We start from the raw sequence: 17323 nt of genomic DNA, 5'->3' as shown, positions 1-17323 counted from the left end.
CCTAAAAACCGAAACCTCGCAAATGTTCTGTATAATAGCCAATAAAAAAAGCTCATTTGGAATTCATGCCATCATATTTGCAGCGTTAAAGCTTTGAACACGCACATTCATTAGTTATCGCATTGAAATTGTTAGAACATGGATCTCACTACGCTGAAATGTTAGAACATGAAGAATGGATGACAATGTTCCAGAGTGGGGGTTTACATTTATAAAATCTAAAAAAAAAAAAAAAAAAAAGAAAAGAAAAGAAAGAAAAAATCAGCTACCCAGTTACCGCCGATCGAAAAAGACTTGATAACCCGATCAACCGTCCAAAATTTTCCTCAAAAATAGTACACGTCCTTCACCTAAAGCAAATGTGCTGGTCTCTGCCAACTTTTACTTATCAGTTCTCCGTCATAAATTTCCCCACTATTTTAAGTACAACAGCTTACAACTTAAGACTTCACCATTCCATCTGGCCGCATAATGTTTGCCTTCTATCCAACATGCAAAAGCATCTGTTCCCCCCAACTCCGCAGAAGCAAAGCATGGTTTACCACAAGTATAGAGCCACATTCATATAATGCATAAAGAATACTACTCTATTACCAAAAAGAATTTTAGCACCACAACTGCCTTCAAAAAGCTCTATAACCATGCGATGGTTCACCCACTGCTCCATTTGGTTTACCTCTTACTCTTCGGTAGAACAACACATAAGCAGCTGACGTCTTGATCTCATCTTCACTGACTGGTGAAACATGAGCATCATCAAAATGATACCATCTGTTGTCATCTATTAACTGCACATATAAACACATCCCCAAAACTTTTAATAAGACCAACAATATATATAATTTTGCACGTGTCATATATATCTAATGGTGATAGTGTATACATTGGCGGTGTATATAAAATTAATCCACACACACACACAGTTCCAAAAATTTCAACTCCATCCAAGAATATCAGCTACTGCAACATCAGAATTGCTTTCCAGTACCACAATGCACAACTATTATGTGGCATGAGGTTGCTAGAAGCAATTAAAACAATGAAACAGATTAATATGGGAGATACATCTGGATTTTCCTTGTTTGTATTGCCATGTAATGCAAAGGGAAAGTACCTTGCAGTATGCAGAATAATGCCCCCCACCTAGGCCACCGTAATGGTTACTAATGGCATATAGCTCGTAGACATGAGATCCTTCAGATGCTTCATTGCTTTTTACATAATTGCTCAAATCAAGATTGCAGGTGGGAAAATTCACAAAGGTGTCAAGTTTGTTCTTCAGCCACCTGCTGTATGAAAACCTTTTTAAATGAAAAACCAATATATCGGGCAACCTCCACAAATCCAACTTCTTACTGGCTTGTCTATGCTCCTTGCAGCGTGGACAATACCTGCAGCATAAAAAATATAAGAAACTTTTTCACCAGACTGCACAGATGACAGGATTCTGTTGTATAACTGAGCAGTCTACCGTACCACATATCGTCAGGCCCCAAAGGTTCCTCTTTTAAGAAGGCATCAAGGCACGAAAACAAAGAAATAGCTTCCTGTTTTGTCTTTTTCATAGTAAGTCCAGTCTTGTGAACCTCAGGCAGGTCTTTGAGGTAGCTGGCATCATACAAATCAAACTCTCTCTCTGTCCAATCGAGCATAACTTTTACAACTCGACCAAATTTGATTACAGTCTCCTTTGAAATACGTCTGCGACTTAAACCACTGTCCTCCATTATACAAAGATGAAATGACAAAGAATTGATAGACATTTCTTCTGATTCACAGTTCTCTGCAGACTGTGTCCCGGGTCCTAACTGGGTACTGCAGCCATTGGTTGATTCCCTGCCATTACGAATTGAAATAGATGATGAATATCCTTTCTTTCGTAGAGGAGACAGCATTCGGTGTACAGCGAGATCAATATCTGCTCCAGACTGAGGGTCTTCCAAGAAAGTAATAAGTGGTGTCAAGAAAAGCTTCCTCTCACTAGCCCTCAGATTATCGCTGGAAAAATGCAAACTAATCAACAAAAATATCAATGAAGGAAAAAAAATTAATAAACAAAACAGACTCATTGAAGGGATGTCCATTGTCCTGAAATAAGGCATCGAAAAAATCAGAAGAATGAAATCACATAAACAAATGTATTACTGCAAACTGTAGATGCTATTTCCATATCTAGACATGTTAACTAATCACTCCACAAGCAGATAAGATTCACATGCACACATATTTCCTAATCACTCTCGACAAACTCTATTTTTATTTCTTTTCTGCAATCGATTTATGTTATGTAATGCTCCAGCCAAAAGATATCATTAAAGTGACTGAGGGAAAAAAAGAAAACAAAAACAGAATAGGGTCCCATTTGGAATTTCATGGCTTATCTGAGAAAAAAAAGGGTGCTTGCTTAGATTGTCTGGTCGGATACCTGCAGAAGTACTTTTGGTGTTCATAACCATTTGGGTTTTAATCTTTCTAAACACATATCATATCATACTAGTCAAACTTCATCTAATATATATATTTTTTAAACTTGAAAAGCCTGCAAAAGCACCAATTTCTAGCTTGTATTAAAAGCGCTTTGCTACCAAAAGCTCTTCCTAGATTCAAGGAGAGGATAACCAAACAAACACCTTTAAAATGCTTTTGTTCTCCAAAAGTACTTTTTCCAAAAAACAACTGCAACTCCAAATGTGATCTAAATAACTTGAACTACACGCACTTTGTATTGCAAAACAAGGACTTCTCTCCGATTCGGTGAGCTATCTCCAGCCTTGTTAATTCAGCACCATTCTTGGGGAGTCTGAATGCAACAATATGTTCATCGTCCTTAATTGTACCCAGCACTTCAGAAGGATTTTCCAAGTATCTATATATTCGATGCTCATAGACCTGGAGTTCGAAAGTTTTCTGGTTCAACTAACAGATACGATATATGGCATAAAATTAGCACAAAATCAAACAAAAATTTGTCACCTCTGCAAGCAACAGATATTCATCAGTCCTTAAGCAGCAAGCTGCACCTAAAGCTTGAATCAGATCTTTACAGCAGCCATGTTTTAACACAGTGACTGTATAGGGCATTGGAAGGCCACTCCCATCGCCATAAAAAACTGTAACTGTCATTGTTCTTGTAGCTGTTGAAGGAAGAGGCAATGACAAGTACATGAAGGGGTCAAATGTTATTGATATCTTGTTGCAAACCGGGCAAACCAATGTTGACTTATATTGACCCTGGCAGTTGAACACCAAAAAAAAGCATTATCAAACACATGGCACATTAGAAAATATTGAGAACACTTAAGATTAGTCAAAACATTCTTCAAATTGAAGAAAAGATAGTGCTCAGATAGCTAAGCTCCTGTTTACCACTGTATACGAGAATACACAACTATGCTTCCGTTCACTGTTTGCTGCCGTCAGAAAACCATAATCTTAAACAAGTAATCATCAATACCAGGGGAAAGTGGAGCTTGATGTATTGAGCAGACATATGCTCAATTAATTTCTGGACTCATGGATTTCTCTAACTTAAACAAACCATTTGACAAGAAGATTAACTTAAATACTAATCAATATGGAGACAAGTCAACGTAATGAATATGAGAAGCCACCTGGAAAACATCAACTATGATGGAGTCATTTCTAGCCTTGTGATATCTCCAATATTCATCGGCTACCTCCTCATCTGGGCGACCATCAGAATCCTTCGTCTCAATGTATGGCTTTTGCTTTACACGATTCAAATCTTCATGCAGCCCATCAAGGAGAAAGGCCAGGAGTTCCTAGACAAAAAGGTGCATCAACATTCTTCCACATCTATTGCTTTTAAATACATGACCATAGAACAAAAACAACCAACTAAATTGCCACTGGAAAAGGGAACAATGAAAAAATACACACATACAAACCACCATAACAACTAAAACTGACACAACAATTTAACTCCTAACCATCATTTTTTGAATAACCTGACCTTATTAATTATAAGGCATAGGGGGGTATAACATATGAACTCATTAAAGCATAAAAAATTTGAAAAAACCCCATTTCTGTGACAATCTTCAAGGTGCAGTAGTCACAAGATATTAAAGAATTTGAAAGATATTGTACCCATAACAGATGCAATGAACAATAACCTAACAAGAATAAAAAATTCAAAATCAGAAACATAGCAGCAAAAATCTTACACAAGTTATCTACCTGTGAATCATGCTGGTTATAACCACTAAACTGCGGAGCAAAACGAGCAAGTTTTGTCTTGAAAGCTCGGGGTGCAACTGGTGTCCGCCCAGATGACCATAGTTTCCTCAAGAGTTCACCAAAAGCAAGTGCAAGCTCACCCTGCAGAACTACAACAAATATTAGAAACTTAATCCGACTGCTTCTACTTTGCAAATTGCAAAGTAGACAAAGAAGAAGTACGTACATGCATTCCTAAAGGATTTTGTCTGTTGATCTCGCTGCTGTAGTCTTCCAAGAAGTACTCAAAAATGGGTGGTGTATGAACCAAACATTGAATAGCACTGTTCATAAAGCATGTATTCCCTAAATTTTGCAATCCTGCCAATCCACCTCTATCCACTCTGGTCATAGATCTTGAACTCTCATATCCATCCTCCATATCCCCATTCGTGGAGCTCAAATTAATCACTCCGTATATATTGGAGCTATAACTACTGGAATAACCATTAGATAAAGTTGGACCTCCTGCAATTGTAACAGATGACCTTAATGGTTCAACTGGAACCAGAGCCAAGTCATTTCCTGTTGAATCCATGCCAAATCCTGAAGGCCAAAATCCATCAATCTGCACCTCAAGCAGAATCTGAAAAGCCAGGAACCCAGTGGAACCAAACAATCACTTAAAGGGCATCCGAAACTGCTGAGTGTACTATGTATCACACTATAAGAAAATTGATGAAGATATGATATTCTACTCTTAAACAGCATCAAGTCCAAGTTGAGACATTGCATGAAAAAACTCACATGTTGATCCATCTGCAAGCTAGATTCCTCCAAGGTTTGGTTTGAAACAACCAAAACTGTCTGCTTCTGTTTATTAAAATAGTCCCAGATTCGTGCCTATCAAAATTAGGTGAAAGCCATGAAGGACGTATTATTTACTCTTTTCTGATTTACAAGTTGGTAAAGGGAAATAACAGTAGCAAAGGCATGCACTATCATCCAACAAACCTTTTCTGACTCTACTCCTTTAAGGCGGCATACTGTCTTATAAAGTTCATGCAAAGAAGCCTGATACAAATCAAAAGAGGAAGAACGAGCCAGTTAATAGCAGACAAAAGCAAAACTTTAACCAAAGATAGCCACTGAAACTGTTGTACTAAGGACGGACACCCTCCCATGACACACACACACACACATAGAGAGAGAGGGGGGGAGAGAGAGCAAAAACCTCCCTGAAACAGACCACAAGCAAACAAATGCAATATCATACCATAAGAAAGACAAGTTGAAGGAACAAATATATAAGGAAACACAAGGTAATACCTTTTTACTTAACCTTACAACAGATTGACTATTGTCTCTAGCGTCAACCAAGGTAAGACAGAGAGGAAAAACCTCCACATGGAACTGCTTACTATCTCCAGCGGAAATCATCTTCCTGGCTAGTACTGGTCCCCCTTTGTACCTTAAGAGAAGAGGAATGTGATAAACTAAGAAAGTTTGCAAAAACAAAGTCTTTGGAGTTAATGCATTTTGGAAAAAAAAAATCAGATAATCACATAAAGCACCAAAAATCATTCCACATCCTCGCTCATATGTCTAACACCGCTTAACACTCAAAGCATCATATAACTCTAGAGGTCAAGCTACCCCTAATACAAATTTACCAGGAGGAACACATGCTTCACACCAGTCCATTTAAATACATTGCCTATATATTCTTGAACATTGTGCAAAACAAAGACGTATGCATAATTATTCAAGATAGAGTATCAAAGAATAAGACAGCACAATTACCATGCATAAAGCCTTTCCCACACATCTTTTGGAACTAATACATAGTCACGTCCTTCTTCCACCGTTCGAAGAAGCTGAGGGTCAGCACCGTCACTGCCATTTAACACTAAATCACTATTATCTATTGGTCCAGGCCTGTCTGCGGCACTGGAGGTTGGAGCTTCAGTAGGAGGTTCATTAAAAGTAAAAACTCCAACAGGTTGCCCGGTGTACTTTTGCCAGCCCATGTACCACCTGCACAAAAGAGACCAGAGTTAACATTCATAACTTACAAAGTTCTTCCTACATCCTCTTTACTAAGAGTTTTTAAAGTCTAACCCCATAGAAACCCAGCAGAAACAATCCCAAATTCAAAGCCTCGGCCATTATTTTCCGGTTATATCATATGAAAACATCTAAATACAAGGAACAGCTGTTTTTCTTTTCTTTTTCATTTGATTAAGGTCTAAAGTACTTGGTAGAATTCCACAAATTGCAATTTACTTCGGGATGAAGGTCTAAAATCCAAGCTTTTTTTTTTTTTTTTTTGACAAATGGTTGGCAAAATTACAAAACAAGCAACCGACCAGAAAAATAGACAGATGTCAGGTCTCCTAGGATGGATCATAAACCGGACAGACCAAGGCATTCAGACAGACTTTGCGGTAAAAACCGAAAATTTAGAAGCAAACACGACAAACAGGAGATGAATGGAGTTGAACAAAGGATGTTTTTTTAAAAAAAGAAGAAGAAGAAGAAGAAATAAATACCTAGTGGAGACAACGTAATAAACATTGCCTTCACGGAGATTGGATTCAGCTCGTCGGGATAATTCGAGAACAATCCTCTTTTCCTCTTCAGGGGTGCACGGCAATTCAATGGATCCGTTCTCCATCATATACCCAGAATCCGGAATCGTCATGATCCAACTCAGAAGAACCCGTTCCCCCGGCCTTTTACCAATTACCCACCCAACAAAATTCAAATTAATCCCCAATACAAAAGCAGAAAATCGGAATCGTTCTCCAGCAACGCAAATTCTTTGTAAGAAAAAAAAAAGAAAAAGGAAAAGTGTGGGAGAAAATTGAGAAAAGGGACAAAGCGTAGATCAAGGAATAGAAGATTAGATTAGAATACAAGTTTAGTCGCAGTAAAGAGGGGGCAAAATGTTAGGGATACGGACGGTTATTTATGGCGTATGGTTTTATTATGGTAATAGTAATAATTATTTTGTCTGTACAGAGGAGAAATTCTAGCAGGCACGGCAGCACTAGAAATCTTCCCAGTGTGGGATTTCTTCTTCTTCTTCTTCTTCTTTTTTTTTGAAAAAAGAGAAATCTTCGCAGGTTGCAGGCGGTGATATAACAAATTTGGAAACTTCCTTCCGTTCCGAGAAAGAAAAAAGAAGTTTGTTTTTTAAAAAAAAAAAAATTGATCTACTAAATTCTCGAAAATTGAGAGAAATGATTTTGAGGAGGAGTTTTGTGTTGGGTGTTGATTGGTGTTTTCTGTTTGGTTTTGAAGTGTCAGTCACCTAATAATAATAAGATTAAGTAGTAGCCTTTTAATCCAACCTCAAAGCGACGTATCTATCCATGCCCTCAAAAAGTTGGAGCCACCAACCATTTCCCCTATTCTTACTCCTTCCTTCCTTCCACCTACAAAAAAGTAACCAAACAAAACAAAACAAAAAAATCAGACTGTAATGAGTAAATCGTTGGGAGTGCTAAACGCAGAACAACTCATAATTAGCAATTATTTGTGATTCGTCAACTTTAATGAACGCAGTCTGTCCAACACATACACAGTCCCAACCCAACGGAGAAGGGCACAAACTGCTGCAGGTGCAACTATTTCTGTCGGTCGTATGTATTTTTTACTGTGTATAATTTTAATTACACACAGTGTAATTTTTTTATACATAATGTAACTTTAGAACAAAATTTTATAAATTCTACAGACGACGTGAAAATCGAATCATAAGATATGATCTGAATCGCACAAAATTTTTGATCAAATCATGACCGTCAACTGCCAGTAACGGTACTGTTGTCAGAGACAACCGTTCCTGCCCCGTTTCCCAGCCCAATTGTGTGCGTCAAACTTTTGAATATTATTGATCAAAACTTTTACTACGACCTGATCAAGCATGATGACTACTACTACAGACTACTAGAAGGAATCAAGGAAGGGGAGAGACCAAACGCAACAACCGTACGTATCATCAGAAAAAGTTTTCCGCGAGAGGAAAGGCAGAGCAGGAAGAAAGAAAGATCCAGATTCTCTAGTGTCTAGTCTACTCTATCTATTTACATACACATACTCTAGTGTTTTCATTATAGCGTAACTTACGAGGATGCTTATATTTGGTGCCAGGAAATTAGTCCCAGAAGACCAAATGCTTGCGGTTAAAACTTCCAACCTTGTGAGCCAAACTTTTTGAGTTACAGCCACCGCCCTCTGCTGCCTACCACCCGTGTCGACGGGTTCATACCCTCTTTTTTAACCTTATATCATCAGGTTAGCCACATGACAATAAGAGTACGGCCATTTTAACTTTTCAGGCAATCACACCCTGACACGACAAAATAAACTCTACCTTTTTTTGCAGCTTATAGCACCATATCAACATAATAATAATAATAATGTTTTGCTAAGAAAGATCCTTCAACTCGGCGTACCCAGTAAAAATAATTGTCCTCCCAACTTCAAACGATTCCATTTTTTGATGCCAAGGCTTCCAAGAAAACATCCCCAGCTATTCAACACTAGCTGCCCTTGCCCTGCTGGAATGCTGTAAAGATTCCAAACCTTCTGCCTACGCGTTAAGATTCATAAAGATCGATCGCCCGCTTGGCAAATGTTAGACAACGGAATTTATAAACCTTACAAACTACTCTTATCAACCTAACAATCATAGCCATGCCCCCATCTGCTGGCAAGGGTCATCAAGAGACCACACTACAGCACTCACCCAAAAAGTACTTAAAAGTTGTTGAATACGCTTGATACTCTTTAAGAACACACTGAATGCAACTAAAGAGCCAACCACTTAAAAAGGATTTACATATTTACACAGAGGGCAAAAAAAAAAAAAGAACAAATAATTTCACAGCACTTGGCCTAACAGCAAGGGTGATCCCTCTCGTTTCTCAGCATCAGATGGAAGCATTCCCTTAAACGCATGGCACAATAGCACAAGACAGAAACATGAGTTACGTGTTGCCTGTCCCGTCCGAGCCAGTAGGCACCTCATTACCAGATGCAGACATCCGACATCCTTGCATCTCATCTTCACTGCACATGGTTTCCTCACTCGACTCGGAAAGTGAACCAACTTCATCATCACTGAGTTCATCTGTCCTCCTCCGCCGCCTAACATCCTTGATACCTCTCCCTTGCAGAGCTAACCGCCTGCGCTTTCGTGCTTTCCGCTTGCCCTTTGGGAATTCCTCATGATGCGACTCAACAGTTTTACTTCTGGTATCTTTTGCAGTCTGCTCCCTGCTATCATCGTTATCCTCTGAATCAACATCAGCATGATCAGCACCAAGCTTGCGTTTTCTCCTGCCTCCACTTGTCTGGTTAAAGATCATTCAACCGCACAATTAGCAAACCATTAGAAGTATCTTAAGAAACAGAAACAAATCTGAAAATGCTATTACAACTATCAGCAAGTGACAAAGTTTTAACAGTTTCAGGTCATTTACCCCAAAGTCCAAAATCAGAAACTATATTTAACTTGCATTTGTGAGCGTATGGAGTGCATGCACAGATGTGCAAGTCTCCAACCCTGCCCACAGATATGTGCGGTTCAGCTGTCAAAATATTGAGAGAGAGAGAGAGAGAGGAGGGACCAAGAACAATTCCATCTCTGGATATCAAATCCCCTTCCCAACCATTTTACAAGTGGTTTTACATTTTCAGCCCTGCACAACGCATGGTGGGGAAAGGATGGAAGTCAGATGTACTACTCTCAGACGAGAAACTTCCATTTCCTGTACAATATTTCCATTTTATATAGTCATCCACCAACTGCGTCAACATTATTGCCATTGAAAAAAGAATTAAGTAGCTACAGTTTTCCTCCTTACCCCCCCCCCCCCAACTTTTTTCTTTTTCTTAAACTGAAAAAACTACATGTTTCTTAGTTTCTCAACTAGAAAAAGAAAGGAGATGCAAATTAGTAAAGAGATTCTCATCAAAGAAGATTAACCAGCCTCAGTCAGAACTTAGTATATTACACCAACAATAAGATTAATTACATGGCCAATAGCACACATATAGGATAAACAAGAATCATCTCTCTAGGCAATTTAGTATAATTACAGCACCTGTATGGATTTGCACATAGAAGGAACCAAATCCTCACAAACAAGCCACTTAACACTTGCGAGTCAGTCTAGAAGCATACCTTGGGACCACGATCAACTAAGCGAGCCCATTCATTTCGGTTTCTAAGGCAATCAAGAACAGCTTGTGAGTGACTTGAGTATGCATATCGCTCTCCATTGTGCTTCCGCAGGTTAGGCCAATGCTGTAGAGGTGTAAAATAAAAAGAAACAAAAATCAGTACTACCAAGAATCTGCTTGGAGGGAGAAGACAATCATCTTATCGAAATAAAGTGCCCCTACCGGTAGAACTGCATTGCAAAGTTCTTCATATGTCATGCGTTGACCTTTGCTCATAATCTCAGCAAGCAAACCTGTGACAGAAAAATAACGACTCGATGAGGAAGTGTGGAAAGAACTTGCAAATCAATAAAAACATTTTTTTTTTTTTAGAAAAAAGGAGTAAATAATCTTCACAGAAAAGGTGTGTACCAGGCAAAGTGCGGTGGGTATGGTGTCCAACAACTCCTTTCTCATCATCAATGGGAGTTCTAGAAGAATGCCGAGTGGACAACAAATTATGTTCATTTCCTTCAGCAGGAGAAGATAAATCACCAGCTGCAGTAGCTCCAGATGGTGCATTACTCTTCTTTGTAGAGTACACACCATTGGCTGATTCTCTCTCTGCTTCTTTCTTGCCAACAGGATCAGAGGCAAATGCTGAATCTTGCCTACCATGATCAAGTGAAGAAGAGACTCTCTCCATCTTCTTAGCTTCGTCATCCATCTCCCGAGAACCATGGGAACCATCTTTAGCTAGATCTTTGGTTTTTCTTCTAGAAGTCTACAAACACAAATATTATTGTTCACCACCACTACTAGCTCTATTAAGAATATTCTGCAAAATCCTTAAAAATACAAGAGTCAGCTTACCAAAACATGATCTTTTCCTCCGGTACTAGATGTTCGCTTCATTAGTGTGCTTGTAGCAGTTGGCGATGTCAACTGAGGTAAACTACCAGCATGACGCATGCGCGGTACCCGAGGAACTCTAGGAGAACTGTTAAGTTCTTGATGCAACAACAGAGCCAGCTGCAAATAACACGGAAAAGAAAATGTAAGCTTCCCTTGGAAAAAGAAACAATAAATGCTTGTTCAGCTCCTACCTCTTCATCACTTAGTGTTGCAGGAGAGTTTGAAGATGTAGCTGCATGTGTTAGAGTTGTGTTCACTTTTGATAAAGATTGGGCCATAGAAGGGCTAATCTTTTCAACCTTCTGCGAAGAAACAGAACCTGGAACTTTCTTTTGCATGCTTGAAGCAGTCTCAGTTTGTAGCATACTAGACTTCTTTTCTGTGTCTGAAGCGTTCTCAATGTGCACCACATTAGTCAGCTCCAATCCAGCGTTCGAAGCAATATGATGCAATGGCGACGGTTGGGCAGAAGAATGAAGCATTGAATCCTTTATATCAGGCGATGTCCTTTTTGAAACTGAGGGATGTGAAAACTTTTTCAACTGTGATGATTTTGACACAGAACCAAGAGCGGATTTTGGTAGCTCTTTCACTAATTTCCTTGTCCTTTCATGCCCCCCTTTATCCTTAACTACCTCAATTGTAGCACCACCATTGCCCTGGTTGCCAGCAAGATTGCTCTCAGGAATCCCCTTCTGCTTACTATCCGTATTGTGATTTTGGTTACTTGCACTGATGCAATTCTCAGAAGCAAAGGATTTTGGCATTGCAAATGTTGATGAAGCTGGAGACAAGTTCCCTACAGATGCTATGGTTTTACCCTCGCTAGCATTAACTCTAGGACTTACAACTGTGAGACCAGGTTTAGAAAGCTCAACACCAGAATTCGAACTGAATCCTTCCAAGATTTTCTTTGATTCAAAAGAACTATCCAAGCCTGCATAATCATGATTAGATGGACAAGAGTTAAGCAGTGATTCACCATCAACCCTATCTACTCTATCTTTTCGAATATCAACATCATCTGATCTTTTGACAACATCCTCCATCTTTCTTTTGCTGACCTCAGAATCAGTAATCGTAACATCACTAACTACAACATTTTCAGATGAACAATCAGCAGATACCACTTTAGATTTGACTAAGGTTCCTGATGCACCCAATTTAGCATCATATAGAGGTGGTGGCTGAATGTTTCTATGAGTATCAGCTAGTTCGCTTTTGACTTTAGCATGTACCTCTGAACAACTAGAGACTGTATTAAGGCTTGAATCCGGAGCATTTTCATTAACCTCAGTTTTGGGCTGAGCAGTTGCCAAGTCTGCAGGATGTGGGCTTGACATCTGCAAGTCCATCACAACCTTAGTTGTTAACTCCCCTCCAAATTCATTTGGACTGACAGCAGTATGAATGGAAACCTAACGTAACCATTAAAAAAAAAAAGGTCAGTCAAGGCACGCAAGGTGCCGCATCGTGCAACATGAAGAAGGAAACAACTGTGCTAAAGACTTTCTGGAGATTGTTATTGGTTGAAAGCACAAACTTTGATAGATGCATTGCTGCAACACTCAGTAACCGACGGCATTTAAAAGCGAGCCCAGAGTGGTGTTGGCTAGAAATTGCAATTATAACTAAGCTAGACTGAAAAACTAACTCCATAGGTTACATCTAATTGTTGATAACAGCAATTCTCAGATAAATACTCTCAATCACTGGTTAACTTGCTACCTCTACGAACATCACAAGCACCCCAACGGTTTAGTCAGAAGACCATGTTACAAATTCATGCATTATAGGCAGCAGAACTAAGAGCTGCTTACTTATCCTACCATGCAAAGGGCAAAAAAATTATTGGAATCAGAGTAATAGAACACATTAAGAAGTACCTCTTGTTTTACAGGGACTCCCCCAGAATCGTTGTTTCCTGAAAGTGAGGCTGCACTACCCATAGTTTTTGAAGAACCCTCCAACTTCACAGTAAGTTGCTGTCCACCATTTGCATCCTTGGGCATTGGTATACTTGAGGAACTATGTCGAGGTGCATCAAAAGATAATTTTGCTGAACCACTCCCACTTGAACCCAAATTAGATTTGCGAGCATCAACAACATAGTCTACTATCCCGAATTCATGTGATAATTGGAGGCCAGGGGGCGAGTGACATGAGTTTCCACTATTACCACTTTGAGGATCTGCTTGGATGTTCTTAGGGCCTCTTTCTTCAGATATTTGTGATTGTTTTGCATCACTTGCGTTTGTCGAAGCTATCAGTATAGATAAAACAAAGCTCAAGGGTCAAGAAACACAAGCCACATTTAAAAAAAAAAAAAAAAAAAAAAAAAAAAAAAAACTGCATGTCACAGTGTCTATAGGATGGAGATTCAAATTCAAAAAAAAAAAAAAATAGCATCATTAAATAACAATCTCAAAATCAAAATTTATGCTGAGAGAAAAAAAAATGAAGCAATAAATGCATCTGAAAACCTTGAAAGTGGTAATTACCAATACCTGTTCCAGGAGTGTGTAAACATTTCTTCTTAAAGTCTCCATCTTTTTCCATAATCCGAGCCTTCTTCTTCCCGCTTTTATCCTTTGGATTAGTGACATCGTCCTTCTTGCGCTTGGAAAAGTGTATCACAGGAGCCTGTAGCAAGCTTCTATCCTTCTTAGGCTCCTTCTCTGGTGTGGAAACATCCAAGTTTATATGACCCTCCAACTTAGTGATTTGTTTAGGGGACATCACCAGCTTATCAGCCTCACCATCTTCAGCCTGGCCGTCCAGACCAACTGACTCAACCTTTGGAACAGGCAAAAGGTGCTCTCTCGACAAGAAGAACAAATCAGCCATGCCGTTATCAGCAATAATACGAGGCTCTCCTCCATCATCAATGTTAGCGTTAACGTCTTTCTCCACATCCTCCTCCTCCTCCTCCTCATCCCAAGACGGAAACTCTCTGTACCTAAAATTGAACTTCTTGGGAACATAACCAGTACATTTCCACAAATGGGGCCCAAAGACAGAGGACAAGCCAGAAAACAGAGTAGGATCCCCACCGGGGATCCCTTGGACATGAACCCTGTCTTGCATAGGAATGTCAGTCCAGAGCCTAGAGGGCCTGCGGGGAGGGGGGAAAGGGGAAGGCTTATAGGAGGAGGGGAGAGGGGGCGGACAATGATTATCCATCCTCAAAGTCTTAGTGGGCAACTCAACAAGGAGTTGGGCGACCTCAGTCTCCTCGCTATCATTCCTAAAACTATTATTGTAGTAATCATTAGCAGTACTACTAGCATGGTGGTGGGGGTGATTGTTCTTGCTCTTCTTACACTTGTCACAGACAAATGATTTTTCAGTCTTGACGTAGCGGGAGCAGCGGGTGTGTACCCAGACTCCGCACTCGTCGCATTTAACCATCTCTTCCCCATCATCAAAATTGACGCCGCAGACGCAGTCCACCGTCCACGACTCCTCCTCCTCCACCCACTCATGTCGTGGATCGACCGGTAGCCTATGTGATCGGCTCTTCATTGCAACCTTAGCAGTAATTGATTCTAAAATCCCTAAAATTACAATAAAAAGAGATATCCCTCGATTAATTTCCCCAAACTACTCTAATACTAGATGTTATCTCTCTTTTGTTTTGTATATATACATAAAAGAAATTAGCCTAAGCTCCTTGAATTTCCCTAAACTTCTTCAAGTGGCATCGGGATTTCTTGTAAGAACCACTGGATAAAAGCTTCATGTTACGAAAATGAAAAATTGCTGACAGTACTAGTAAGTACCCAGTAGTATAAAAAGAAGAAAAAGACTTTTTGTACCTGGGAATTGGGATGCCGCTGCTCCAAACTCTTGTTTGAGCAGAAGATTAGAGGTGCTTCGGAGGACACCGCTGAATTTAACCATCCATCCATCCATCCATCATCTCTCCCAAAAAAAAAAAAAAAATGGTATCAAAATGTGGTTGAATGGGAATTGAATAGAGGCGAATCCTTCTATTATTATTATTAGTTAGAGAAAGAAAAAAGAAGGGAAGGGAGCAGCAGTTCAATTACATAATCAACCAACCCCATTTTCTGACCCCCCCGCCAAAAAAAAAAAGAAAAAACCCAATCCCAGTCGCAAGACTCGCAACCCAAACTGGCCGGCCGGGTTATTATTATTATCATTATCATTATGATTTATTTATGAGTAAATTATATATTTTTTTTATTATTAAATACATTATATATAATTTAAATTTTAAAGTTTACATATATATATATATATATATCATATATTTAATCAATGGTAATAGTATATAGGGCAAATTATCCAATTGGCCCTTTAACTCTTTGTCTAGGTAAGATTAACCCCCTCATCTATTTTTTGCTAACTTTAAACCCTCGAATTTGTAAAATGAGGAACCCGTGGCCCTTTCAGCCAATTTCTCCGGTTTTGCAAATGGAGGACCAATTCACACGAACGCCAGTGTGCTTCTTTCAATGGCAGTTTTGTTCTCATATTCTAAGCAAAAAGGGCACACATAGTCCACCTTTCTATTTGATTTCCCTCACCTCCCTTACTCTTCCCTACGCAACCCCCACGCAATCCCATGGCCGTTTCTGTCGCCACCGCAGCAGCCGCAGCCGCCGCGGCCTCCCAGAAGCTCTCTCCGCTTACAACCCCTCCTCATGACAAGCCCTTCTGCTCTTCCTTCTCAAAAACCCTCCTAAAACCCTGCCACCCCGTCACCCACATCCGCAAAGTCCACTGGACCGGTGTCTCGGCCGCTTCCAAGAATCATATCTCAGACGTCGTCTCCGATGACTCCGACGATTATGACGACAAACCCAGAGAGGAGTGAGGCGTGGTGGGCATCTATGGTGACCCCGAAGCTTCTCGCCTATGCTATTTAGCCTTCCACGAGGTCCAGCACCGCGGCCAAGAAGGCGCCGACATCGTCTCCGTCCATGACAACATCTTCAAATCGATTACTGGAGCTGGTTTGGTTTCTGATGTCTTTAACGAGTCCAAGCTTGCATCTTTGAGGATATTGGTTTGGTTTCTGATGTCTTTAATGCCTGGTGAGGTATTGGTTGTGGATAAAGACGGGGTTGGACCCCTTTGTCTGATGTCTCATCTGGAGCCTAAGTCTTGCATCTTTGAGAATATTTATTTTTCTTTACCCAATTCAGTAGTTTTTGAGAAGTCCGTTTATGAGTCTAGGCGGGCATTTGGGAAAATTTTGGCCACTGTATTCCCCGTTGATTTCTAAGCCAGTGGAGGGAATGTGGACTATGTGTGCCCTTTTTGCTTAGAATATGAGAACAAAAATGTCCTTGAAAGAAGCACACTGGCATTCGTGTAAATTGGTCATCCGGTTGCAAAACCGGAGAAACTGGATAAAAGGGCCACGGATTTCCTATTTTACAAGTTCAAGGGCTTAAAGTCAGCAAAAAATAGATGAGGAACTTAATTTTACCTAGACAAAGAGTTAAAGGGCCAATTGAATAATTTGCCCTAGTATACATTGTCAGAGGATTAATTCTTTATTTATTAGTGTAAAAGAATTAGATAGATTTGGACTCCTCGACTTTTTTCATTTTCTTTTTAACAAAAAAAAAAACAAAAAACAAATTTGACCGGACCGGCCTAATCCAGGACCTTTCCGCCTACTAGAGGAGGCCCAATCTCAATACAGGCTGGATGCAAGATCAACCCCACTACCAAGTCCCATCTCCCAAACCCTTATACTAAATAATAATAAGAATTTTTCAAGAAGATTATTGCTTTAGGATTCCGCTCATTGATTTTTCTCCTTTTTTTAGGTATTTACTACGACGTACTAGGCATTTGGGCCAAGACAGCTAGGTTGTCGCTTTAAGTGGATCAAATTCAATGCATGGTTGTCGCTTTAATCTTTCGACTCAAGAGGCTGGGCTGATTTGCTATGGATGCGCAGGTGAATGGGATCAACCGCAGCTCGGACGTGTGGGCTTGCGAGTTGCGAGTCATTGAAGACCAATCTTACACGACATATTATTATTGTTTTTCTGTAAATCTCTTCCGAGGCGGA

At 39.8% G+C, this 17323-nt stretch overlaps 2 protein-coding genes across 7 annotated transcripts; both read right to left on the bottom strand.

The window, feature by feature from the left end:
- Positions 1–76: 76 nt before the first annotated feature.
- On the bottom strand, positions 77–7899 carry LOC113722452 (ubiquitin carboxyl-terminal hydrolase 9-like). 5 transcript variants are annotated; one of them, XM_072063232.1, is made up of 15 exons: positions 7736–7899; positions 7536–7619; positions 6732–6914; positions 5983–6216; positions 5509–5650; positions 5194–5253; positions 4987–5082; positions 4427–4825; positions 4201–4341; positions 3612–3782; positions 2974–3231; positions 2720–2889; positions 1477–2013; positions 1115–1391; positions 77–788 (listed from the first exon to the last, which is right to left on the bottom strand). In XM_072063232.1, the coding sequence occupies exons 1-15, from the start codon at positions 7882–7884 to the stop codon at positions 624–626; spliced, it is 3066 nt and encodes a 1021-aa protein (XP_071919333.1). In that variant the 5' UTR covers positions 7885–7899; the 3' UTR covers positions 77–623. The 5 variants fall into 5 exon arrangements, with proteins under 5 accessions (XP_071919333.1, XP_071919334.1, XP_071919335.1 ...); XM_072063233.1 differs by having other exon boundaries at positions 1477–1998; XM_072063234.1 differs by having other exon boundaries at positions 2741–2889.
- An 863-nt stretch (positions 7900–8762) lies between these two features.
- LOC113722414 (uncharacterized) lies at positions 8763–15423 on the bottom strand. Of its 2 annotated transcripts, none has more exons than XM_072063231.1 (9): positions 15087–15423; positions 13776–14993; positions 13155–13531; positions 11460–12686; positions 11227–11385; positions 10786–11137; positions 10597–10667; positions 10376–10498; positions 8763–9542 (listed from the first exon to the last, which is right to left on the bottom strand). In XM_072063231.1, the coding sequence occupies exons 2-9, from the start codon at positions 14791–14793 to the stop codon at positions 9177–9179; spliced, it is 3693 nt and encodes a 1230-aa protein (XP_071919332.1). In that variant the 5' UTR covers positions 14794–14993; positions 15087–15423; the 3' UTR covers positions 8763–9176. The 2 variants fall into 2 exon arrangements, with proteins under 2 accessions (XP_071919332.1, XP_071919331.1); XM_072063230.1 differs by having other exon boundaries at positions 13776–14825; positions 15087–15351.
- Between the last annotated feature and the right edge of the window lie 1900 nt (positions 15424–17323).

This window comes from Coffea arabica, chromosome 8c (assembly GCF_036785885.1).
Source record: "Coffea arabica cultivar ET-39 chromosome 8c, Coffea Arabica ET-39 HiFi, whole genome shotgun sequence".
Lineage (NCBI taxonomy): Eukaryota > Viridiplantae > Streptophyta > Magnoliopsida > Gentianales > Rubiaceae > Coffea > Coffea arabica.
This window is presented reverse-complemented; position numbering and strand designations above follow the sequence as displayed.